Here is a 26694-nt window from a genome sequence, read left to right on the forward strand (position 1 = left end):
AGAGAACCAAAGATATCTCGTCCACGAACAAGAACTCTGCATCCTGTCACTGTAGACACTTTCCCCTTTTGTACTTTGATTACCGGAAAAAAGCGGCGTTCTAAGTGTCGGCGACTGTCGACTCTCCTCGCTACTAGCGCATATTTTGTCTAAGTTCGACAAACTGGTACCTACTTTGAACACTGACTTTTAATTGATTTGACTGTTTAATGTAGAACCTACTAGTCATGCTGCAACTCCAATTAGCGCGTCAATCTGTGTAACCTCCTTCCCGTAACATAGCATAATTTGATTTATCAGCAAGTTATACAAAAATTCTTTCCTGTTCCAGCGCCCCACGCTTTTACAATCAAATATTATAATTAAAAGCACATAGTTTTTAAACTTCAGCTCACAAATAGAGACAACTTGAAGGATCCATAATTTATTTTTGGCTTTTACGTGCATTTATAAAAGCGTGTTTTATAGTGTTTTTTTAAACTATTAATTTATTTGCATATAGTTTTTAGACTATTGATCAAATATAAAAATAATATTTTGGGTCGTCCTAGGTACCTGCTTAGCTCGAAATTTAGGTATTTCTTTTTTTAAGCAGTGTTCAGTCAAAGAAATATTCGAGAAGAAATTATTTGTATCTATATAAAAACAACGTGGTTGCCGATGTACATATGCATTTTGGGTCATTTTCATCCATGGGTTTAATGATATTTTAAAAATGTCTAATATTGGCCCTAAAACACCTAACAAAATATTAGAGTTGGTAAGTGAAGTCTTATACCATTCAGGACATTATTATATATATATTTTCTTAAAGTGTGTCACATTTTATCCATTGCTTATATATAAAAAAAATTTTTTTTTAATAAAAACCCTGTCAAAGCCTGAAAAAAATTTCATGTTAATAAGTTGACGTCTATATTATTATAAAATGATATCAAGTCATCATTTTTAATTTGGGTCACTTTCATCCATGGGTTTTCAATATTTGGCAGAATAAAACGCAACGCAATAGAGTAGTATTTTAATTTTTTGCGCTGTGTGGCGCGCAACCGATAGCCAATCAGGTTGGCGCATGCCGCTGGCGCGACGCCGCGCTGTGACACGAGGCGTAGGTACCTACTTCTCGTGCGCAGTCATACATAATTTAAGATTGCCAGAGGGTCGGGCTTTGGCGGGATTCTCCCGATTTTTTTGTAAGTCTTCCCAATTAAAACTTATACATAGTAGGTAACCTTAAGAACTTTATTACATTAGTAACGAAAACAGACCAATTATAAATGTCGAAAACACGTAAAGGTCTACTATCTAAAATAAACGAAGTAAACTAGCTAAACTATCGTAAATTTTTATTATGGTGCATTAGGGTAATTCCGAATGACAAAAATGCTCTGGTAATTCCGAAGAGGGAATCTTGATATGATGGAAATAATGGTGATTTTTATGTGACTTTCGTAATTAGACGACTTTCGGAATTACCCTAATGCACTATTATTTTACATTTCCCTACGAAATCCTCGAAACTCCAGAACCTTTTGTCCCGATATTGAAGTACCTAATTCGATCCGGCGCTCCTATTCATACACCGTGATTATATTATTGTAACTATTGATTTCAGTTTTTAGTTCCACAATACAGGGTGTAATTTTTATGACGGGAAATATTTATGGATGCAAATGGATACAAAACCCAAAAACAATAAATTGTAACTTGAATATTATTTCCTATATTTTCCTTAATTTTCATTTATAATGGACACGAAGCGCACGGCGGCATAATATATCTGTACACCTTATAAAACAAAGTCCCCCGCCGCGTGTGTCTCTGTGCGCGCGCGTGTGTGCAAACACAGGTGGTGAGACTGCGGTAGCCATTATTGTAATTATTCTCATTATATGGCATTAGTATCCTTTTTACAGATTTTCGACATTACCTCAATTGGTTTCGAATTTAACCCTACCTTAGAAAAATGGTAATCAAAATACGTATGTATTTTTTTTACTTACATTTATCTATCCATACTAATATTATAAATGCGAAAGTATGTCTGTTTATTTCTCCGTCTTTCACGGAAAAACGGAGCGACGAATTGACGTGATTTTTTAAAGTGGAGATAGTTGAAAGGATGGAGAGTGACATAGGCTACTTTTTATCTCTTTCTAACGCGAGCGACGCCGCGTGCAAAAGCTAGTGTAATATAAAGCTGCAACACGACTGACATTTTTCAAAAAACAGCCAGAAGGAGGTTCCGCCGGTGGCAGTGTTTGGTGTGGCCGTATAGAGGTTTGTCCTGCAACCCTGTAAAAATCCGACCGTCGGTCTACCTGTTCCAGGTAAAAAAATGTTGGACGGCCTGACCAAACGGCGGGAAATAGCCAAGGGATGTTCGACCAAATGTCATAGAGGACCCTGGGTTGTTTTTGACGCTGCCATTTTTTTTTTTCAAAATGACCGTCTTTTTTAGACGATTTTTCAAGTTTGTCGTAGAGCACTCTAATTTTGGTCGTAGAATCTCCAAGCAGCCTTGATTAGAATGAAATAAAAAAAAATTGAAAAATGCGACAAATGTGAGAAAACTGGCAACTTTTAAATCGTAAGAGATAGCCGGGGGTGCTCGACCAAATGTCATACAGATCTCGGAGTAGAAAAAAGTTGTATTAAAAAAAAATCAAAATGGCCGACTTTTTTTTTAATTTCAAAATGGTCCTAGCGCGCTGAGATTTGGCACACGAGTGGACGGCCGACGGATTAGTATTCAAAAAGAATATTATTGAAAAATTTCAAATGGCGGCCTTTGTGGGCAAATTGAAATTTGTATGGAAGATTTTTTTTAATAACCATATCTCCGTAACGGTAGGAAAAAGGTCAAAAAGCTTGAACTACACAATTTCAAAATGACCGACTTTGATTTTGGGAAATTTGACTTTGTCCCCTCTCGCCGCCGTTTTTGACTTTTCCAAAAAAAAATTCTCATTCCTATTTTTGGCCCCCGTTTTTACCACGTGCCAAATTTTACCGCGCTCGGACCGAAGATAAAAAAAAATAATTCAAAGTCGACCATTTTGAAATTTTGTAAATGCCATTCGATGGACCTAAGATAACTGTACAACATTAGTTCAAGCACTTTAACCTTTTTCCTACCGTTACGGAGCTATGGCGATTAAAAAAACCTCCATACAAATTTCAATTGGCGTTCAAAGGCAGCCATTTTGAATTTTTAGAAATTTTCTTTTTGTATACTAATCTTGGGGCGGCTATCCACCCGTGTTGCGACGTACAGACTTGCAATTTTGAGTTTTAAGTATGTTATTATAGCTTACTAGACGACGAAAATTTCTGCGTTCCGGTCTTATCCAGAGGTTCTCAAATAGGGGCCTGAAAATGCGGCGAAATGGTTCCAGTAAAGGATGGTACGGCAGTGTTGGCTTCGTGCTCGACTTGGCGGGGGTACTGCCGTGCCCCCAGATTAAATTATAAGATAGTTAAGTTTAATGAAAAGGTTTATCTATTTGTATTCTTTTGCAGCAGCGTCTCAGCGAATCACAATGAGTTGTCTTGCCTTCGGCCGACCAATCGTATTAGTCTCTCGTATCTAAGTAATATTTAACGAGAGCTGTGATAGGCCTGTTTAAAATTATGGATATACAGGGTGGGGCCTGTAACAAAAGCAAAAAATGAAACTGTAGGCTGTACTCCTTAAACTGACCAACATTTCTCCAGCGACTTTTAAAAATTATGAAGTCTTTAATTTTCTTATTTTTCATACAAAATAAATATTAGCTTCAATGGACGCCATTATTGTTGTCATTGACGTTGTCAGTCACACTTTAGACTTAACAGAATTCGCAATACATTACCTCTTAGGAAAAACTTTCAACGGTGATAAATAACAAAATACAAGTTATTTTTAAAAGTCGCTGAACAAATGTTGGTCTGTGTAAGGAGTACAGCTTACAGTTTAATTTTTTGCCTTTGTTACAGGCCCCACCCGGTATATTAAAATCATAGTTCAAAACGATGGTTTTTGCCATACCTTTAACAGGCTTTAACACTGGCGTGTTTATTTTTGATAGGGGATGATTTTATTATTTCATAGTATAATTCCTCAATAAGGAAATGATGTATCTATTATTTTCGAGATACCTACAGTATCAACCATTTCAAAAGCTTTAACTGTTGTTTTGTGAAAACTTTTTATATAGTACTTTGGAGACTAGTTTCGAAGTCGTGACAGTTTTCAGACGTCCGTGACTGGCATCGCCTCGGCCATTTTGTACAACCGCGTTAAGAGCAAACGTCACCCAGCGTAAAAATCAACAAAACAAATCATGCAGTGATATCATAAAGAGATACCCAAAAACGCTGGCTACGCTAACAGGACTCAGGGTTCAGCATGAGCTAAAGCTTAGGTACTACTTTCCCAAGCGCTTATCATGATGAGTCGTACCAAAACACTCTATATTGTACCAAACCTGAGTTCTACTAGGTACAGCCGAGCCAGTGTCAGCTCAGTGTCAGCTCTATCTTGGATACTGCTCACCCACGAACTCACCGTGACGATTTCTTTAATTACGATGATAATTTGTTTGTTATTTTTCGAAATACATTAACTTTAATGACAATTGGCGTTCATTAATTTTTAATGGTTAATGACAATTAACCTTTTGACTGTGTAATTTTTGTTAATTACCGTTCGGCCAATACTCCTAGGCATTTCTTGCAGCCAATCAATAAATAATATCCTAAAACATCTGGACGACCGAGCTTCGCTCGGTTCTATTTTATTATATCACGTCTTTAGAAAAAAAAACTTATAAATACAAGAACAAAAAAAAAACAAAACAAAAAATTAAAACTTAATTTCTGGCCGGGATTCGAAACCTTGACACCTGCAATCTGTCTGCGAACATTAGACCGACCTCGTACGACTGAGCTAAGCGCAGCCGATGTGCGCGGGGCGAAATTAACGACCATATTTAACGTTTACTAACGCGAAAGAAAAACTCATTAAAACTCCATAATTCGCCGTTTTCCGGGACCTAAGGCTACGCTAGATCGATTTTCCAACCCCGAGAACCCCTTACATAACAAATTTCAGCGAAGCTAATCTTCGGGTGGCCGTCCACCCGTGTGACAAATCTCAGCGCGCTAGGACCATTTTGAAATTTTTCAAAAAAAAAGTCAGCCATATTGATTTTTTTAATGAAACTTTTTTCTACTTAAAACCCTGTATGACATTTGGTCGAGCAGCCCCGGCTATCTCTTACCGTTTAAAAGTTGCTATACAAAACAAAAGTGGCCAGTTTTCTCACATTTGTAGTATTTTTCAATTTCTTTTATTTCATTCCAATCAAGGCCTCTTGGAGATTCTACAACAAAAATTTGAGCACTCTACGACAAACTTGAAAAATCTTCAAAAAAAAGTCGGCCATTTTGAAAAAAAAAAATGGCGGCGTCAAAAACTGCCCAGGGTCCTCTATGACATTTTGGTCGAGCACCCCCCGGCTATCTCCTGCCGTTTGGCCAGACCGTTCAACATTTTTTTACCCGGAACCGGTAGACCGACGGTCGGATTTTTCCGGGGTCGCAAGATCAACCTCTATACTACCACAGCCACACCAAATACTGCCACCTGCAAAATCTCCTGGCTATTTTTGGAAAAATGTCAGTCGGGTTGCAGCTTTATATTATATAGAAAAATAGAATAGAATATAGAATTGATAAATAAATGAATATACAAGAATTGCTCATTTAAAAGTATATGATATTCTTAAAGAAAATATATAAGTTATATTTAACCAAATTAACATGCAAAGAATTAAGTTATTTTATTTCATCTTTGTTTAAACGACAGGTAGGATAGGATAAGATTGGCTTAATAGTAATTTGAGGAAAGATTTCGTTTAATTTTTATCTAAAAAACCGGCCAAGAGCGTGTGTGCTCAGTGTAGGGTTCCGTAGTTTTTCGTATTTTTCTCAAAAACTACTGAACCTATCAAGTTCAAAACAATTTTCCTAGAAAGTCTTTATAAAATTTTTTTTTCATATTTTTTAAACATATGGTTCAAAAGTTAGAGGGGGGGGGGACGCACTTTTTTTTCCTTTAGGAGCGATTATTTCCGAAAATATTAATATTATCAAAAAACGATCTTAGTAAACCCTTATTCATTTTTAAATACCTATCCAACAATATATCACACGTTGGGGTTGGAATGAAAAAAAATATCAGCCCCCACTTTACATGTAGGGGGGGGGGGGGGGTACCCTAACAAAACATTTTTTTCCATTTTTTATTTTTGCACTTTGTTGGCGTGATTGATATACATATTGGTACCAAATTTCAGCTTTCTAGTGCTTACGGTTACTGAGATTATCCGCGGACGGACGGACGGACGGACGGACAGACAGACATGGCGAAACTATAAGGGTTCCTAGTTGACTACGGAACCCTAAAAACACTACGTGACGTCACGCGAGGCAAGTCCATTGGGCGTTTAGTGTTTTGTATTCGATATCAGTTATATGACTTCACCACGTTAAATATTGCCGGTTATAAAAAGTACATCCTGTATTTTGCTTTATAATCCTGTATTTTCTACATATAAATTCCTCACCATTTTACGATATAATATGATCTCGTACCAACGTCGATCCCCACATGTACTTCAAAATAAAATATGAATAATCGGCGGCGCGTGTGTTAGCTCATTGAATTATATATATTTTATGTATGTGGATTCATATTGAAAGATAAGCGCTCAGCTACCTGCATAGTGAGTGACACGCTTAAATATGTCTAAAGTACTTAGATGATAAATCGCATTATTTTATTTGGCAGTAGTAGTAGTAGATTCCACGATGTATACTAAATTTATTATTTATAAATTAAATTATTTACTGACGCATGTGGAAAATAGGTATATTAAGTTAAAATTGTTACTCTAGTAGTCTTATCAAATACAACCCTTTCAGGCTTAGCATTAAATAGCGTGATGCGCACAGTTGAAATAAATTTTGGCGTTTTGTACACAACGTGCGGTTTGTCGAATGTCGAGAGAGGTCATTGCCCTTCCCCGCTGCCGCGCCACGGCCACGGTCGGTATCATAATACCTACACTACCCGCGTCACTGCGCTCGCTTGACTTGATCGAACGCAAATATTAATACCGTATTATTTTTCGAAGCATTCTATTAAACTTACCCAAATTCACGTATCTTATTTATCTTGTCTTTTTAGTTAATAAGATAAGAACTCTAGTAACTTTAATATTTTTTTGGAATGGTAAAAACCTATTTGTGCTAAATTATCGCAAATTTTATCAAGCACTGGAGTAGGAAAACACAATTTCAGTTTATTGATATATTTAAAGGAGGCAATGCGACGTTTCTTATTTTTTTTAACATGAATATTTTTTTGTGTCTGTTTCGCTAGGTATGACAAATTGTCATATAGCACTCGAGTAAATTGACCCAAACTACGTATACACGCTAAAAATATCATTCTAAATGCAATACAGTTACATTTTTTCTCTCGAATATTTTTTTTACCACATTAGGTCAAATTAAAAATTATAACCACAAATTACCAAATTACTAAAAAAGCACCCTAGGAATGTGACCCAAAACGAAATGTTAAATTTATATGTTATCAATGTATTTATAAACGAAAACAAAATCGACTTTAATATTTTTTTAACTTAGGGCCCAAAATATAGCCAGCGCCGCAGGACTATCATTGAAGATGGAATGGATTCCAGAAAAAATATGACGTGATTCAGAACGTTTACTTAGCAGAACAACGCCATTTTAAGGAGATATTCAGAAACCATACAAAAAGTAGGGAAATGGTGTCACTATTTCAGGACAAATCTTGAAAGTTTGATCGCGAATCATCACAAAAGAACGCCGACCAAGTACCAAATACACTTACAAGAATATTTTCAAATGGAATCTATAGGATTGAGCGTGAAAATAAACCACAGAACTGTAGTATAAAATTTATTACACAAAATGTATGAGTTATTGAGCACCTCATTCATTTTTACTTACACTAGGACTGAATACTTAGCAGCTGCAGGTAATCATATCAAAGAATATCGGCTTATTATTAATGACCTTAGCCACTCCAACTACGCTTTTTGGTGACTTTTATTAAGTTTTGAATTATTCGTAAACATTAGGACCAGTGACTAAAAATATAATGTAATGTGTAGTTAATGGCCAGAAGTCTTAACACTACTAGGCTTTTATGGAAATTATTCTAAATGGCTGGTTATTGACTTTCCCTGAGACAACACTCATGTTTACATATCAAAGGACATGTCACTCAACTCTGTATCCTTACCACTCAAATTGAAAGCAGATTGATCTGTAATAAGCTTCATACAATCTCAGTTAATTACACGAGGGGGAGTCACACAACCCTCCATATTTATTAGATTTCTTGTAACAGAGGATTTTGAACACTGGAATTACTATTTGTGAAAATTGTTGTGTAAGTGCCCCACATTCCACCAGATTTAAGTATAGAAAAAAAAACTTAACTCTTCTCTTACATAAAAATAGAAAAGAAGTAAGGTGCATTAGGGTAATTCCGAATGACAGAAATGCTCGGAAAATTCCGAAAGGGGAATCTTCATATGATGGAAATAATGGTGATTTTTATGCGACTTTCGGAATTACCCTAATGCACCTTACAGAGCATTGCTTTGCCAAATACAATGAATTGTGAAGGCACCATACAAAATAAGGTATACAATGTACAGTGGTTTTATTTTCAGAACTGTATCTTTGACATTCTTGATTTCTTAACTTAGGTAATGGTTATTGGCAACACCTTAAAATTATACATGGTCATTTGAAAAACATGTCTGCAGTCTAATGACTTCATACGAAATGTATGAAAATGTTGATCGTAATTAGATAACAGGCATGTTTTCTAAATATGATTGATAAGTGGCAGTGGAAACCTACACAGCAACAGCCGTTTTGTGTTCCTGGGCCTCTAAATTAGCTTTAGACTGGCATTTGAACCGTTTCTTCACGTCATTGTTCAATCCTTCGCGGTTCCTAGCAATTTCAATAGCGTAAAACTGCACTCTTGGCACTAGTATGGTGTTCTGTTCGGAGTAGTCCCCTTTTGTGTCCGCCCTCATCAAAGTCCCAAAACTGTAATCTTCAATGATATTTTTAAATTTTTCGCAATAAGCTCGCCATTTGGCTTTGTTGTGGTTGTTTTTAATTTCGTTTTCTTTGATGTAGGCTACGTTGAGGTCGGGGAAGTCTTGCCTGAAGTGTGTGTATATTAGGTCATCGTGTGGCGTGAGGCGTAGCAACCGTGTGTCTACTGAACATAGGACCTGAAACAGAAATTATGTAAACTTAACAGAAAATTAAGATACTTGTGTCAATTTAAAACAGTCTCTTTGGTTGTGTTTTAATTTATTGCCACTTTTTTGTAATTAAGTGCACTTGTATCGTAATGTACTATTACATCTTGTTGTAGGTACTACGCACAGTGTGGGATCAGACCTCATTTTTGACCATGGTCTTTTTAACACGCTTTTATTAGGTCGTCGTGTATGTAACTATGTATGTAATGGAATCTAAGGAAGCTAATTTAACCATCTTCCAGGAGTCGTAGCGTAATGAAAATTGGCAGCTATATGTAGTTCCGATGACAATACAATAATATGGTACTGTTGAGCTGATCTGATGATGGAGTCGGAAGATATGAACTGGAACTACATGATGGAACATCGTATCATAGCCGTTTTTGGGTTTCTTAGAAAAGTCTTGTAATGAACTTTGACTACAATTAGGTTTCAAGGTCTGATGATGAAGCCGAAAGATATGAACTGGAACTACATGATGGAACATCGTATCATAGCTGTTTTTGGGTTTCTTAGAAAAGTTTGTAATGAACTTTGACTACGATTAGGTTTCAAGGTCTGATGATGGAGCCGGAAGATATGAACTGGAACTACATGATGGAACATCGTATCATAGCTGTTTTTGGGCTTCTTAGAAAAGTCTTGTAATGAACTTTGACTACGATTAGGTTTCAAGGTCATCAGATGGAGCCGGAAGATATGAACTGGAATTACATGATGGAACATCGTATCATAGCTGTTTTTCGGCTTCTTAGAAAAGTCTTGTAATGAACTATGACTACGATTAGGTTTCAAGGCCTGATGATGGTGCCGGAAGATAAGAACAGGAAAAGGGGGGAGCATGAAAGAAAGATCAACGTAGTATTTAAAATAAGTTGGGTTAGCGTTTTCTTGTGACCTTTCAGTGCAAACAAAGGGGGCTCGGGGGCGAAGCCCCCGCATAAAAGAAAGACCAACGTTGTATTTAAAATAAGTTAGGTTAAGGTTTTCTTGTGATCCTTAAGAGCAAAGAAAAGGGGGCTCGGGGGCGAAGCCCCCGCATGAAAGAAAGATCAACGTAGTATTTAGAATAAGTTGGGTTAGCGTTTTCATGTGACCTTTAAGAGCAAATAAAGGGGGGCTCGGGGGCGAAGCCCCCGCATGAAAGAAAGATCAACGTAGTATTTAAGATAAGTTGGGTTAGCTTTTTCTTGTGACCTTTAAGAGCAAACATAGGGGGCTCGGGGCGAAGCCCCCGCATAAAAGAAAGATTAATGTAGTATTTAAAATAAGTTGCGTTAGCGTTTTCTTGTGATCCTTAAGAGGAAAGAAAAGGGGGGCTCGGGGGGCGAAGCCCCCGCATGAAAGAAAGATCAACGTAGTATTTAGAATAAGTTGGGTTAGCGTTTTCTTGTGACCTTTAAGAGAAAACAAAGGGGGGCTCGGGGGGCGAAGCCCCCCGCATGAAAGAAAGATCAACGTAGTATTTAAGATAAGTTGGGTTAGCGTTTTCTTGTGACCCTTAAGAGTAACAAAAGGGGGCTCGGGGGGCGAAGCCCCCCGCATAAAAGAAAGATTAACGTAGTATTTAAAATAAGTTGGGTTAGCGTTTTCTTGTGACCTTTCAGAGCAAACAAAGGGGGGCTCGGGGGGCGAAGCCCCCGCTTGAAAGAAAGATCAACGTAGTATTTAAGATAAGTTGGGTTAGGGTTTTCTTATGACCCTTAAGAGTAACGAAAAGGGGGCCTCGGGGGGCGAAGCCCCCGCATAAAAGAAAGATCAACGTAGTATTTAAAATAAGTTGGGTTAGCGTTTTCTTGTGACCTTTAAGAGCAAACAAAGGGGGGCTCGGGGGCGAAGCCCCCCGCATAAAAGAAAGATAAATGTTGTATTTAAAATAAGTTGGGTTAGGGTTTTCTTATGACCCTTAAGAGTAACGAAAAGGGGGGCTCGGGGGGCGAAGCCCCCCGCATAAAAGAAAGATAAACGTTGTATTTAAAATAAGTTGGGTTAGGGTTTTCTTGTGACCCTAAAGAGTAACGAAAAGGGGGGCTCGGGGGGCGAAGCCCCCCGCATAAAAGAAAGATCAACGTAGTATTTAAAATAAGTTGGGTTAGCGTTTTCTTGTGACCTTTAAGAGCAAACAAAGGGGGGCTCGGGGGGCGAAGCCCCCGCATGAAAGAAAGATCAACGTAGTATTTAAGATAAGTTGGGTTAGCGTTTTCTTATGACCCTTAAGAGTAACGAAAAGGGGGGCTCGTGGGGCGAAGCCCCCGCATAAAAGAAAGATCAAAGTTGTATTTAAAATAAGTTGGGTTAAGGTTTTCTTGTGATCCTTAAGAGTAAAGAAAAGGGGGCTCGGGGGCGAAGCCCCCCGCATAAAAGAAAGATTAACGTAGTATTAAAAATAAGTTGGGTTAGCGTTTTCTTGTGACCTTTCAGAGCAAACAAAGGGGGGCTCGGGGGGCGAAGCCCCCCGCATGAAAGAAAGATCAACGTAGTATTTAAGATAAGTTGGGTTAGGGTTTTCTAATGACCCTTAAGAGTAACGAAAAGGGGGGGCTCGGGGGGCGAAGCCCCCGCATAAAAGAAAGATCAACGTAGTATTTAAAATAAGTTGGGTTAGCGTTTTCTTGTGACCTTTAAGAGCAAACAAAGGGGGGCTCGGGGGCGAAGCCCCCCGCATAAAAGAAAGATAAATGTTGTATTTAAAATAAGTTGGGTTAGGGTTTTCTTGTGACCCTTAAGAGTAACGAAAAGGGGGCTCGGGGGCGAAGCCCCCGCATAAAAGAAAGATCAACGTAGTATTTAAAATAAGTTGGGTTAGCGTTTTCTTGTGACCTTCAAGAGCAAACAAAGGGGGCTCGGGGGCGAAGCCCCCGCATGAAAGAAAGATCAACGTAGTATTTAAGAGAAGTTGGGTTAGCGTTTTCTTATGACCCTTAAGAGTAACGAAAAGGGGGCTCGGGGGGCGAAGCCCCCCGCATAAAAGAAAGATCAACGTAGTATTTAAAATAAGTTGGGTTAGGGTTTTCTTGTGACCCTTAAGAGCAACGAAGAGGGGGGCTCGGGGGGCGAAGCCCCCCCGCATAAAAGAAAGATCAACGTAGTATTTAAAATAAGTTGGGTTAGCGTTTTCTTGTGACCTTTAAGAGTAAACAAAGAGGGGCTCGGGGGGCGAAGCCCCCCGCATAAAAGAAAGATAAACGTTGTATTTAAAATAAGTTGGGTTAGGGTTTTCTTGTGATCCTTAAGAGTAAAGAAAAGGGGGACTCGGGGGGCTAAGCCCCCCGCATGAAAGAAAGATCAACGTAGTATTTAGAATAAGTTGGGTTAGCGTTTTCTTGTGACCTTTAAGAGCAAACAAAGGGGGGCTCGGGGGGCGAAGCCACCCTCATGAAAGAAAGATCAACGTTGTATTTAAGATAAGTTGGGTTAGCGTTTTCTTGTGACCTTTAAGAGCAAACAAAGGGGGGCTCGGGGGGCGAAGCCCCCCGCATAAAAGAAAGATAAACGTTGTATTTAAAATAAGTTGGGTTAGGGTTTTCTTGTTACCCATAAGAGTAACGAAAAGGGGGCTCGGGGGCGAAGCCCCCGCATAAAGAAAGATTAACGTAGTATTTAAAATAAGTTGGGTTAGCGTTTTCTTGTGACCTTTAAGAGTAAACAAAGGGGGCTCGGGGGCGAAGCCCCCATCATAAAAAAAGATCAACGTTGTATTTAAAATAAGTTGGGTAATGGTTTTCCTGTGACCCTTAAGAGCAAATAAAGGGGGGCTCGGCAAAAAAGAAATACTTAAATTTTGTTTGAATTAGTTGAAATGTGACAATATTTTCTAATCGAGTCAAACAAAATCCCACTAGCTGAGAGCTTCAAAACAATGTATGGCGAAAGTATGTCTCTCTCATGTCTTCAAAAAGTCCGCGATGGCACATGTCTATATTGTCTATCTTTTACGGATAACTTACTAGGTATAAACATTTTTATGATAATACCGTAATAAGAAGGTAGCCGCTAGTTATTATTAAGTAGTGTAGCACGACCAAGTTTCCCACGCGTAAAGCAGGTAGAAGGTTCCGCCGGCCCTTCCGATTCCAACGGTACCGCACCATTGTTTCTACATTGCGATGGCCGGCCACTGCAGATGCGCGGGTCCAGCGTCCCGTTACTCAGGAAGGAAGCGTCGCTTTCACCCACGCCGTCGGGTGGTATAAAAGCCCGCCGGGACACATCCCAAGTCAGTTGACATCCCAGTCTGCTCCTAACTAGGACCTTACTCTAGGCCTAAGATAGCTCCTTGCTAAGTACGGAGAAAGCCCGTTCCGATCACACATTGCGTAAACCCCTGCGTTTGGCGTAAGGTCGCAATTCCGATCACACACGGAGAGTCTTCTACTAGCAAGGCGTGAGCCCGGTTCGGAGTACGTCTCGTTACGTCACCTCTTTTCGGTACACCCGCTACCGTCGCGTCCATAGTCAAAGTGAAGTTCAGTGAAAGCAACAGTGTACAGTGCTAGATATACCACTCACGGCATTCGTGTTACTTAGTGTTACTAGACTACATTGTATAAGACTATTTGTGTAAACCTGCGTGTAACTCTTGTGTTGTCTAAATAAATCCAATTGGAATCGTTGTTGTTGTTCTGTTAAGCCAGGCCTGAACCCTCACCATCTTATAAGAGTGTCGACTTATTGGGACCCTCAACCCAATTAGTCTGCGCTCGGTAAAGGGAACAACATCACCCCTTTACCGCCTTTCACAACTGGCGCCCAACGTGGGGCCCTGGCTTCAGAACCTAGAACACGAGCACAACACAGAGCGAAGATGGCCCTCACGATGACCGAAGAACAGCTCCAGCGCATCATCGCAGCTCTGGCACCGGCAAGCAGACAAGGGTCATTCGCACGATGCAACGCAGTATACGACGGGACCGGCGAAAACGAGGCTGCAGAGACTTTTCTCGCAGCTATCAACGTGTACAAGAAAATCGAGAACATTGACGACGAGAACGCTCTCGAAGGGCTTACCCTCCTTTTAAAAGGAGACGCCGCTGTCTGGTGGGAAGGTGCCAAGTCAGACGTCAAGTCCTGGACGGATTTTGAGAATCGGCTTCGGCACGCATTCGCCCCGAAAATACCAGCGGACATCCTGTATCAGAGGATAATAGAACTCAAGCAGGATGCGAAAACCCCCACTGAGAAGTTCGTCGCAAAGAAGAGGGCACTCATAGCCCAGCTGCCTGCACCAATCCCACCGGAGACCCATCAACTCCATATGATTTATGGTCAGCTCCACTTGAATATACGGGAAATGGTGCCAAGAAGCGCTTTCAAATCGATCGACGAACTTCTGAAACTCGCACGGAGTGCTGAAGAAATCCTATTGGAAAAGAAGACGAGCTGGGAAGAAAATGTTGCCTCAGTACCTTCAAACAATGAACGGAACACTTCAGGCCGACAACGCTGCGAGTACTGCGATAAGAACGGGCACGCCGAAGAAGATTGTCGCACAAAGAAGCGGCAACAACAAGAGATGAGCTCAACTGCAGGGGGAGATGCGAGCAAGGTTGCTCCATCAGCACCGGTTGGCATCAGTTGCTACGGATGCGGCAGACCCGGCGTCGTTCGCAGCAAGTGTCCTAATTGCTGCAGAAATGAAAATCCAGGAAACCAGAGCGTCGGTCTATGTTCTTGGGCCCCAAGCGTCCCTGGTGAAATAGGGCAAAGCCCTACAAAAGTTGAATTAGGCTACACGCTAATTCCCTCAACGGAAGAAAGAAAAGAAGCATTAGACAAGAATAGTCAGGAAGCTTTGAAGTTGCAGCCACGTGATCCAGCAGTGGTCATTCCAGCTCATGCTGAGCGTGCTAAACTTGCACCAAAACAAGATAGCTCTGACGTAAAGTCACAACGTCAGCTCGCATCATGCATAGTCACTCGGAATAGTGACTGTCTGGAAAAGATTAAACCTCCCCAAGATGCAGCGTTTGCGCTATATCATGAAGAGGTGGTGGCCCCTACGGAACCACCACTCCAGCCACTCAAAAACTTCAAGAAGAAGACTAAGAAGCCCAAGGGGCATGTAAAAGCAAAATCGATGGAAAAGAAGAAGTGCTACCTCGTGCTGGCTCCTCGCCGGGACGTCGTCGGATCCAGAGGGGAGACTGTAGCACGACCAAGTTTCCCACGCGTAACGCAGGTAGAAGGTTCCGCCGGCCCTTCCGATTCCAACGGTACCGCACCATTGTTTCTACATTGCGATGGCCGGCCACTGCAGATGCGCGGGTCCAGCGTCCCGTTACTCAGGAAGGAAGCGTCGCTTTCACCCACGCCGTCGGGTGGTATAAAAGCCCGCCGGGACACATCCCAAGTCAGTTGACATCCCAGTCTGCTCCTAACTAGGACCTTACTCTAGGCCTAAGATAGCTCCTTGCTAAGTACGGAGAAAGCCCGTTCCGATCACACATTGCGTAAACCCCTGCGTTTGGCGTAAGGTCGCAATTCCGATCACACACGGAGAGTCTTCTACTAGCAAGGCGTGAGCCCGGTTCGGAGTACGTCTCGTTACGTCACCTCTTTTCGGTACACCCGCTACCGTCGCGTCCATAGTCAAAGTGAAGTTCAGTGAAAGCAACAGTGTACAGTGCTAGATATACCACTCACGGCATTCGTGTTACTTAGTGTTACTAGACTACATTGTATAAGACTATTTGTGTAAACCTGCGTGTAACTCTTGTGTTGTCTAAATAAATCCAATTGGAATCGTTGTTGTTGTTCTGTTAAGCCAGGCCTGAACCCTCACCATCTTATAAGAGTGTCGACTTATTGGGACCCTCAACCCAATTAGTCTGCGCTCGGTAAAGGGAACAACATCACCCCTTTACCGCCTTTCACAGTAGCAATTAGCAATAAGTATACGTCAAGCCATAAATGGCATGTAAAATCCGCCTACTTGAAATAAATTTATGTATAAATGTTAAAAGTATTTCATTTTTAATGACTAAAAAGTATAAAATAAATTAATAGTTTAAAAAAACACTATAAAACACGCTTTTATAAATGCACGTAAAAGCCAAAAATAAATTATGGATCCTTCAAGTTGTCTCTATTTGTGAGCTGAAGTTTAAAAACTATGTGCTTTTAATTATAATATTTGATTGTAAAAGCGTGGGGCGCTGGAACAGGAAAGACTTTCTTGTAAACAAATACTAATCCGAACTTCCTGGCGAATGAAGTTGCATAAGAACATAACGTTTACATATGCCGCCTAAGGGTTACCAAAGAGAACCAAAGATATCTCGTCCACGAACAAGAACTCTGCATCCTGTCACTGTAGACACTTTCCCCTTTTGTACTTTGATTACCGGAAAAAAGCGGCGTTCTAAGTGTCGGCGACTGTCGACTCTCCTCGCTACTAGCGCATATTTTGTCTAAGTTCGACAAACTGGTACCTACTTTGAACACTGACTTTTAATTGATTTGACTGTTTAATGTAGAACCTACTAGTCATGCTGCAACTCCAATTAGCGCGTCAATCTGTGTAACCTCCTTCCCGTAACATAGCATAATTTGATTTATCAGCAAGTTATACAAAAATTCTTTCCTGTTCCAGCGCCCCACGCTTTTACAATCAAATATTATAATTAAAAGCACATAGTTTTTAAACTTCAGCTCACAAATAGAGACAACTTGAAGGATCCATAATTTATTTTTGGCTTTTACGTGCATTTATAAAAGCGTGTTTTATAGTGTTTTTTTAAACTATTAATTTATTATTGTAAAAACCGGTAGCCTAGACCAAAACAATGCTACGACTAAAACTCCCGAATGTCAAATATGACTAGTTTACGAGAAATTATTTTTTGAAATTTAGGGCAAATGTACCCGAAAATTGACTAAAACTCAAAATATCCTGAGAACGGTATCGATTATCAAAAAACACTTTTAAGAGAACTTATAGAACTACCAATATACTATCGTATGAAATAATCAGCACGGTCCTAACATCATTCATATCGGTATTAGAACCAAATTAGTTATTTTCTATTTTGATTTTTTTTCTCGAAAGTTCCTGTATATTAGCATTTCTTTTATTTTTTTACTGAAAGGTGATTAGCTTCCCTATATGCTATAATTTTTGCATTAAGCAATTCCATAGGATCTAGAAATTATGGTGTGTTTAAACGTCCCATATAAAATCCCCATAGAGTAATTAAGCACACCATAATTTCTAGATCCTATGGAATTGCTTAGTGCAAAAATTATAGCATATAGGGAAGCTAATCACCTTTCAGTAAAAAAATAAAAGAAATGCTAATATACAGGAACTTTCGAGAAAAAAAATCAAAATCGAAAATTACTAATTTGGTTCTAATACCGATATGAATGATGCTATTAATAATAATAATAATAAAGCCTTTTTATTTCCTTATCAGAGTTTACATGTATGATTTAATATATATATATCTCTAGTTTATATCAAGGACCCCTGTCGGGTATAGGCCTCCTCCATGATTTTCCATTTATCTCGGTCTTTGGCCTTAACTGGCCAACTCTCCCCCGCTATTTCTGTAATGTCTTTTGACCATCTTGTTTTTGGTTTTCCAGGTTTTCTCTTTCCATATGGTCCTGGCCATTTGGTGATTTTACTAGTCCATCTGTCGTCAGTCATTCTCGCTATGTGGCCAGCCCATCTCCATTTTTGTTTCAGTATGAACTCTAATGCGTCTATGAGCTTTGTTTTTGATCTGATGTGCTTGCTATTAACTTTGTCTTTAAGTTTTATATTTAAGATGCTCCTTTCCATACCCCGTTGACATGTTCTAATTTTTCTTTTGTTCTTGTCAGTGTGCACCCAGGTTTGACAGGCATATGTCAGACAAGGTAGAATGCATGTGTCCATTACTGTTTTTTTCATGTCTAGACTGTAGTTTCCCTTCAGTAGCTCTTTGAAACTCCAAAACTTTTTCCAGCTGATGTTGATCCTGCGATCTATCTCTTCTTTGTTGCTATCAGCGTTAAATGATATTTGTTTGCCCAAATAAATGTAATGATCTACATATTCAAGTTCTTTATTTTGTATGGATATTTTTATGGGCTCACTGTTAGTCATAATTTTCGTTTTGGTATGATTCATTTCTAGTCCAACCTTGCAACTTTCCCTATTTAGGTCGTTTAGCATTTGTTGAAGATTCTTAGGATTCTCTGAAAAGATTACTATGTCATCAGCAAATCGCAAATGACTCAGACGTTTATCAAATATTTTTATTCCAATTTTTTCCCAGTCAAGCTGACGAAATATGTTTTGTAGCACCGCTATAAATAGTTTGGGTGATATTGGATCCCCTTGTCTGACTCCTCTACTGATTTTGAACTCTTGTCCTTTTTCTTCAAGTTTCACTCTGCTAGTGCTGTTCTTGTAAATATTCTTTAAGATGTTGATATATTTAGGATGTATTTTGCAGTCAGTAAGGGCTTTCCAGATAGCGTTGTGGGAGATGCTGTCAAAAGCCTTGGTATAATCGATGAATGCTATATATAGAGGTTTTTTGTATTCCTTGTAGCGTTCTATCATTTGTTCCATTGTGTGGATATGGTCTGTTGTAGAATATCCTGATCGGAATCCTGCCTGCTCTACCGGCTGATTGTCATCAATTTGTTTAGTTATTCTTTTTAATATTAGGGATGTGAATAGCTTATAAGTGCTTGCTACACGGAAAAAAAATATTTTAACAATACTACCAGAACGTTTAGTAAAATAGATTTATCGTAACTGATACTACAATCTCGTAATAAAAACAACTGTATTGTTACGTTTACTATATCTTGAATTCAATAGAACTAAGCAAACATTAATATGCACTAAACAGTTCTGTTTGAATTACATATACGAGAACTCTAGTTTTATTTACAACTAATAGAATAAAGGTTACGATAATTCTATTAACAAGAAGCTTCTTGTAATGCCAAAAAATAAAAATTATCTTTACAATCTTAATCTTAGCGGTTACTATCACAGTATACTTCCTGTAACTTTTTTATACGTTGCCATTACTTTGTAGTTCTCGTAAAGAAATAAAAAGAATATTCTTGTAATGTAAACTCAACGAAGAGTTATATTTAAAAATATTAAGTTTGTATAAATATGTACGCATCGCTGTCAACTCTATTATTTGTATCGTAGCGAATGCCATCGCAGTATAGTTGATATGACTGTTTTATAAGTTGGTATTACTTTGCAGCTCTTGTAAATAATGACAATAATATTCTTGTAATGTATACTGGTGAACAAATAGTTCTGTTGAAAAATTATTTAGTTAGTATTAATATTGTGTTTCGTTTTTGTAACGAAACGCCATGTTTAAGTACCATTGTATATCTTAGTGAATGCTATAGCAGTATAGTTGATTTTACTTTGCGCCTCTTGTAAAAAAATAACAATGATATTCTCGTAATATACACCGAAAAATAATTGTTATAACAAAAATATTGTCCGCATAAATAAATGTTTTGCTTGTGTAACGAAACGCAATGTCAAAGCACTCGCGGCGTGGTCGGCGGCCATTTACGTGTCATGAGAGATAACGCGTGGACGCGGATCGCAATAGGTTATATTATTTATCGTTAAACGTACTCACTACGTATTATCCATTCGTTTGGTAGTTTCCATTTTAGGAAATGGATGAAGAGGTGCAAAAACTCTTGCAAGGATGGGAGATGGCAGAGTTGGCAAAAGCAGGTGAGTCATGTGCCGTACATGTAGAACTTAGTAGATAATTAGAACTTAGTAAAAAGGCATTTAATGTTGTATTCATTTTACATTGCATACAAATTCATACGACATTACGTGGGCAAAATCTAAATACTGAACTAATAAGGACTATCCACGATAAAAAGTGGTCATACATAACATGATAAATCTTTCTTCCTGAATGCACATTTTGAAGCAATATTATATTTTGATAAATCTGTATACATAAAACTATATAATAATTAAAGCTATTCCTTATAATGCTTTAGTGTGTCTGAGGTTTCGCCGAATGTATACCATCAAGCATTTCATTTCTTGTACAGTGTTTTTTAACAAACTTCACACGCTTCCTGGCACAATTTTATAAATACTTATACAAAAAAAATACTTTTTGAAACTCATTTCGACTTTTGGGAGTCAGGAAGACTTTCTACTCCAAGCACTGACAGTTGTTTTTGTATGCAGAGCCAAAAAGTGTCAAAAAGTCGAATTCAGCAAAGTTAGAGAATCTCAGTACTTTCTTAATCTGATTACAATCAGAAAAATGATTACTATCGTAAAATCAGTATGTAATAGGGTATATTTTGGCTATTATAATTAAACATTAAAAAAATATTTTTGTCATTAAAACTGTTGTACTTAAAGACTGCAAGAAGACACTGTACAAAAAATATTGTTATCATGAGATACATACTGCTAAAATTCATAGGCCACCTAAAGTTTATAATTTGTTTGTATTTTTATAATGTAGTTTGATATCTACAAATTATTTGACAAACATGCTGCTTATAAATTCTCATTGTAAGTATCAAAAGATTTACCATGTTATATATGACCACTTTTTATCGTGGACAGTCTTTATATATATCTGAAGTGGACGTAGAATATTACTTATTGTAAAATTTATTCATAGAAATTTTAATGTCTTTTTCAGATGATTTACAATGGTTGCAAGTTTCCTGTGACCCATGCCATACTGTGGAACAAAAGTGGAAAAATTCTGCAAAATATAAATTTTGGACGAAATGAAGGACGGTTCTATTAACACTGACGAATATATGAATAAAGTCTTGCACTAAGGATCGTTGAAATATATTTTTTAACAAATTATATAATTATTTTATTTACTTTCAGATTCACCAATTTTCACCGCTCATAGCATCCATTCCATATGCTGGGTGACCCAGGTTTCCGGATCCCAGTTTCAACTCTAGGCTTCTGTCTCTTGGAACTGGTCCTAGCAACCTGCATTTTTATCGGTAGGTACCTATGAATTTGTCTGTGCACTGTATAGACAACTAACATTTCTTGTAAATGTAAGAAAAGGTTTGTTGTCTATACAAGGTGGTACAGTAGGATTAAAGGCTGAGCCACGCCAGATACGTGTACGTAGACGTGCGCGTAGCGTACGCGGTGTAAATGACGAATCCTCATTAGAGATTACACCGCTTGTGTGACGTGTTTCCCGTGTGTGTCTAGCGGTGTATCATCTCTTTTGAAGATTCGTACTTTACAGCGCGCACGCCACGCACACGTCTACGTACACGTATCTGGCGTGGCTCGGCCTTTAATCCTACTGAACCACCTTGTATAGACAACAAACCTTTTTTTACATTTACAAGAAATGTTAGTTGTCTATACAGTGCACAGACAAATTCATAGGTACCGATAAAAATATAACACGTTAACGCAATTGTATATTTATTAGAGAGTACCATAAATGCAGTTGCTGTAACTAACTTTCTTGTTCTATCAACCATTTAATGAAGTTTACATAAATGAAGAGAATGTAATATATATCAGATGACTTGTATTCTTAACGATACCTATTATTGGCCTAACTAAAGTTTTATAACCTTTACAAGAATTTCTTGTGGAGTTTACATTATTTTGTTTATTTAGACACTCCATTTGTTATAAATACTGAATAATATAGTAATACACACAATTTGACTGTGTGACCCTTACAATATTTTTATTTTATGATACGTAATGTATATATTACCTTTACAAGAATATATTGTCAAGGTCACATTTCATTTATTAAGCTCTGCAAGAAAATATTATTTATTTGTACGGTCCACGTGTTATGATTACTAAATATTCTAGTAATACACGCTATTTTAATGTGTAGCAATTACAAGATAACTAGTTCACTAAGCTCAACGCATTTAAACAGACTAGTTTAGTTATTTATACTATGTGAACAATTGTCCCAGAATTTACTAGATTTTCTCGTTCAGATTACACTATTCAGGTATCATGGACGAGACTTTTTTCTCCGTGTAGTAAGCTTATTGGTCGGTAGTTAGTTATATTCTTGGGGTCTCCTTTCTTGTATAAAATTGTGATATCTGATGTATGCCATTGTTTTGGTGTTTCTTCTGTTTGTAGTATCATATTAAACAATTTTGTCAGTGGTGTTACAAGCAGGTTTGCTCCCCTTTGTAGAGTTTCGTTACTAATGCCGTCTGGGCCAGGGCTTTTGTCTTTTTTTAGATTATTTATATGTTTTAAAACTTCTATTTCTTCTATTGGTTGGATGGTATCTTGTGGTTCATCAGGTAGAATAGTATCATTGTGGCGGGTTTCATCCTCACTATCATATGATAATTGTTTCTCATAAAGGTGTTTATAAAAGTTTGTAGCTGTGCAAAGAATATCTTTTCTTTTTACTGCTTTCTTGTCTTTATCATTCAGTTGCTGTATCCAGTTTTTATTACAGTCCAGTTCCTTTAGACCTTTTTTTATACTTCTGTGTACCCACCCCTGATGACAACACCATCATCTGGTATACAGACGGGTCCAAGATGGCATCTGGTACGGGCGCAGGCATTTATGCAAATGACTACAGTGGTAGTATCAGCATGGGCAATTATGCCACGGTCTTCCAAGCCGAGACATATGCAATAATTGCCTGTGTACATGAGAATATAGTTAGACAAATCCAAGGTAAGACTATCTATATACTCAGCGACAGTCAAGCGGCACTCAAAGCCTTCACATCGCCCAGAGTTACCTCTAGACTGGTATTAAACGGCATCCAAGCTCTTAACAAGCTTGGAAGGCAAAACAAGGTGCAACTGGTATGGATACCGGGCACGAAGGCTTCATTGGCAATGAAAACGCTGATGAACTTGCCAAGGCCGGATCTGAAGACAACTTCATAGGTCCGGAACCTTATGTGGGCCTTTCACAAGGAACCATCAGAATGGCTATGAAAGACCAAACAAAGGCTAGTCACCAAAAACAGTGGGATGCCCTGGTTGGTCTGAAGCATTCAAAGCTCTTTATGCAGAGGGTAGACTCTGGATGGAGCAAAAAGCTAGGGAAGCTAGGCAAAAGACAACTCCAAATTATAACGGGGGTGTTCACAGGCCATTACGGGGTCAAAGGAATTTTGGCCAAGATGGGACACGCCGACAACACTGATTGTCGCATGTGTGGCGAAGAGGAAGAGACCGTCAGACATTTAATGTGTGAATGTCACGCCCTCGCCAGACAAAGAATGAAGAACTTTGGAGCAGGCTACCTGGCACCGAAGGACTTCAGAGAGCTACCCATGAGCCTCATCATCCGATACGTGGAGATGGTCGAGAAGCTCCTGAATAGCTGAAGGATCTTAGGATCGTAGGGGGTAATTGCACAAAAGATCCCGATGGGTCGAAGTGTATCCGTAAGGGCCCCCGCAGATTTAAGATAAGATAAGATATACTTCTGTGTGATAGTATATTTTTTTCTATAGTTTTTTTCCTATGGTGTCTGTAGTCTTCGCGTATAGCTTTATTAGTAGTTTTAAATAGGTAGCTTAGCTCTTTTTTCTCTTGCATTGACTTATTCTGTTTTTTTAGTAGTTCAGTTCTCTTAACAATTAGGTCTTTTGTTTTTGATTGTAATACAGAGTAGGGTTCTTTTTTTATTCGTTCAAGTTTTGTTGCATTAATAATACTATTTTCTATTCCATCATAATAATCTTGAATGTTTGAAGGAGGGTCACAGATAATCTGTGATAGCTGTTCATACAGTTTCGATGAGAACATTTCTATTTCTTCTTCAGATTTTGGCGTTTTTGGTGTTATTTTGAATGCAGCTCTACTTTTTCTATTGTTGTTGAGGGTATACGTTCCTCTTACCATTTTGTGGTCTGATGGGTAAGGTGGGGTTAGAAATTCTATGTTAGTGAATTTATTTGGTTTATTTGAGAGTATAAAATCTATCTCATTTCTTGTATCTTGATTAGGTGAGATCCATGTCCAACGCCTCTTGGTTTTTTTCAAAAACATAGTATTTATAATCTTCATATGTTGTTCCATTGCAAATTGGAGTAGTCGTTCGCCTCTGTGGTTTCTGTCTCCTGTTCCATACTTCCCAGTGATTAGGTTTTCTGTTGGATGTGGGATGCCGATTTTTGCATTGAAATCACCGAGTATTATCTGTGTTGTATTTGCTAAGCTTTGGGCCGTTTCTACGGTTTTGTAAAATTCTTCTATCTCAGTGTTGCTAGCTTCAGCTGTGGGGGCATGAACTTGTATAACCGATATGTCTTCATTGTTAAATGTTAGGTTTAATATTGCTACACGATCTGACAGACCTGTGAACTGAGTTACATGTTTTTTTAGTTCCTTTTTCAACAAGAAACCAACACCTAGATGGCCTTGTTTTTCGCCATGCCAACATAGGACATGATCTTCGTCTTCTTGTATTGTGCTTCCCAACCGTCGCACCTCAGCGAGTCCGATGATGTCATACTTAATGTTCTTGTCATACTTAATGATGCTATTACCGTGCTGATTATTCCATACGATAGTATATTGGTAGTTCTATAAGTTCTCCTAAAAGGGTTTTTTGATAATCGATACCGTTCTCAGGATATTTTGAGTTTTAGTCAATTTTCGGGTACATTTACCCTAAATTTCAAAAAATAATTTCTCGTTAACTAGTCATATTTGACATTCGGGAATTTTAGTCGTAGCATTGTTTTGGTCTAGGCTACCGGTTTTTACAATAAAAAGACCATGGTCAAAAATGAGGTCTGATCCCACACTGTGCTACGCTTTTTAAACTATTGCCCAGTTTTAATAAATATTAGGTAATAATCACAAAAAAAAAATATTTTGCGCTGCTAGCTGCTGCCGGCCGCTGCCATTCCGGTGTGAGCCGACCCTTAGGGACTGAGAGAAGATTTTTTTTCTTTAAATTTTAGGATTAATACAGGTGGATAGCAACCCAACTACTATGCTCTTGAACAAACATTACAGCTACCTAAAAAAAAAAGCTGAAGTGGGTTACAGTCTGTCTGTCTTTGCTCTTGTATAAATAAAATAAAAGTATCTAGACTTACATTGAAGTAAATGTCACTGTGTTCCATAGCCTTTGCAGCCCATAGGTGCTCCAATGTTTCGTCATTGCCAAACTCCTCCGCAGGTCTAGTTAGAACATCCTGGAAAAAATAATATAACAATAAAAATAACAACTCACCACAGAATGTTGGCTGGTACACATGAGATGAGGCAGATGTTTATAATAAGCAAAATTTGAGTCCGATGATCCTCCGAAACTAAGTAAGGAAAATAGGAAAGAAACTATTCTCTAATCAAAACTAAACAAATGTAACACAAATAAAATAATGTACCGCTTTTCATAGACAAAAGACCGGCAGTACAATAGGTCAACGTTAAGAACAACTTGAGAGTATTTATTTATTTTGTAAGCAGTAGATATTAATGGTTTCGCTTAAAATATATTACAGACAATGCATTTATTCATTCCTAATTAAAATGCATACTACTCGTTTCTATAATTGTAAAAGCTAACCCAAATTCAAATTGCATGTCATGTATCAAGATTTCTATCACAATGTTATACTTTATATGTACGTACCATCCTTGTTGACTATATTATAATATTATTGTTTTAACAAGTTTGCTAGATAATTTAACACGTGCTTAATTAAATTTCAACACAGGCCGCACGTACGTAATATCAATTTACTCGTTCGGTCATTCATTGACAATTTCAAGACAATGACATACAGTAGACTGACGTTTTTGCAGATGTTACCAGTGTATAAAAACTATTAATTGTAATATCGCTAACGGACTACTGTTCCATACCAAGGCCAAGGTTAGGTCACCCATAAGTGAAAACGAGAAAATGACGTCTATTTCTCGCTCTCCCTTGTGGGTGACCTTGATGTGGTGCAAAATGCCTGAAAATGCCAACCCTATAATGGTGGTGGTGGTGATATTAGTAATTAAATTGACGTCAATGTATTTCTGATATTATCGGTAAATTTGATCATCTAGTCTGGAACTCCTTTTAAGGTGTTCATTAAAAAAATTTTAGGGGTTCCGTGCGAAAAATATATAAAAATTGACTGTCGAAATCGTCGAAATCATGGTGGGAAATATGACGTGGGAAATGTAGTTTGTGTAGGAACAATAGTTTGTGTTGTCAAGTTAATAGAATGTAACGAAACGAAATTTGTGGCCAAGTTAATTTAATTTTAAAATAAAAAACTATTGTACTATTGACAGTGGTATTCTCTCATTCTATAATAATTTAAATATAACACGA

General features: G+C 38.2%; 1 protein-coding gene across 1 annotated transcript; it reads right to left on the reverse strand.

Moving 5' to 3' along the window:
* Positions 1 to 7982: 7982 nt before the first annotated feature.
* LOC125229518 (protein PBDC1-like) lies at positions 7983 to 26131 on the reverse strand. The gene is made up of 3 exons (XM_048134377.1): positions 25999 to 26131; positions 25460 to 25558; positions 7983 to 9356 (listed from the first exon to the last, which is right to left on the reverse strand). The coding sequence occupies exons 1-3, from the start codon at positions 25999 to 26001 to the stop codon at positions 8967 to 8969; spliced, it is 492 nt and encodes a 163-aa protein (XP_047990334.1). The 5' UTR covers positions 26002 to 26131; the 3' UTR covers positions 7983 to 8966.
* Between the last annotated feature and the right edge of the window lie 563 nt (positions 26132 to 26694).

The sequence above is a fragment of the Leguminivora glycinivorella genome, chromosome 9, assembly GCF_023078275.1.
Source record: "Leguminivora glycinivorella isolate SPB_JAAS2020 chromosome 9, LegGlyc_1.1, whole genome shotgun sequence".
NCBI classification, from domain to species: domain Eukaryota; kingdom Metazoa; phylum Arthropoda; class Insecta; order Lepidoptera; family Tortricidae; genus Leguminivora; species Leguminivora glycinivorella.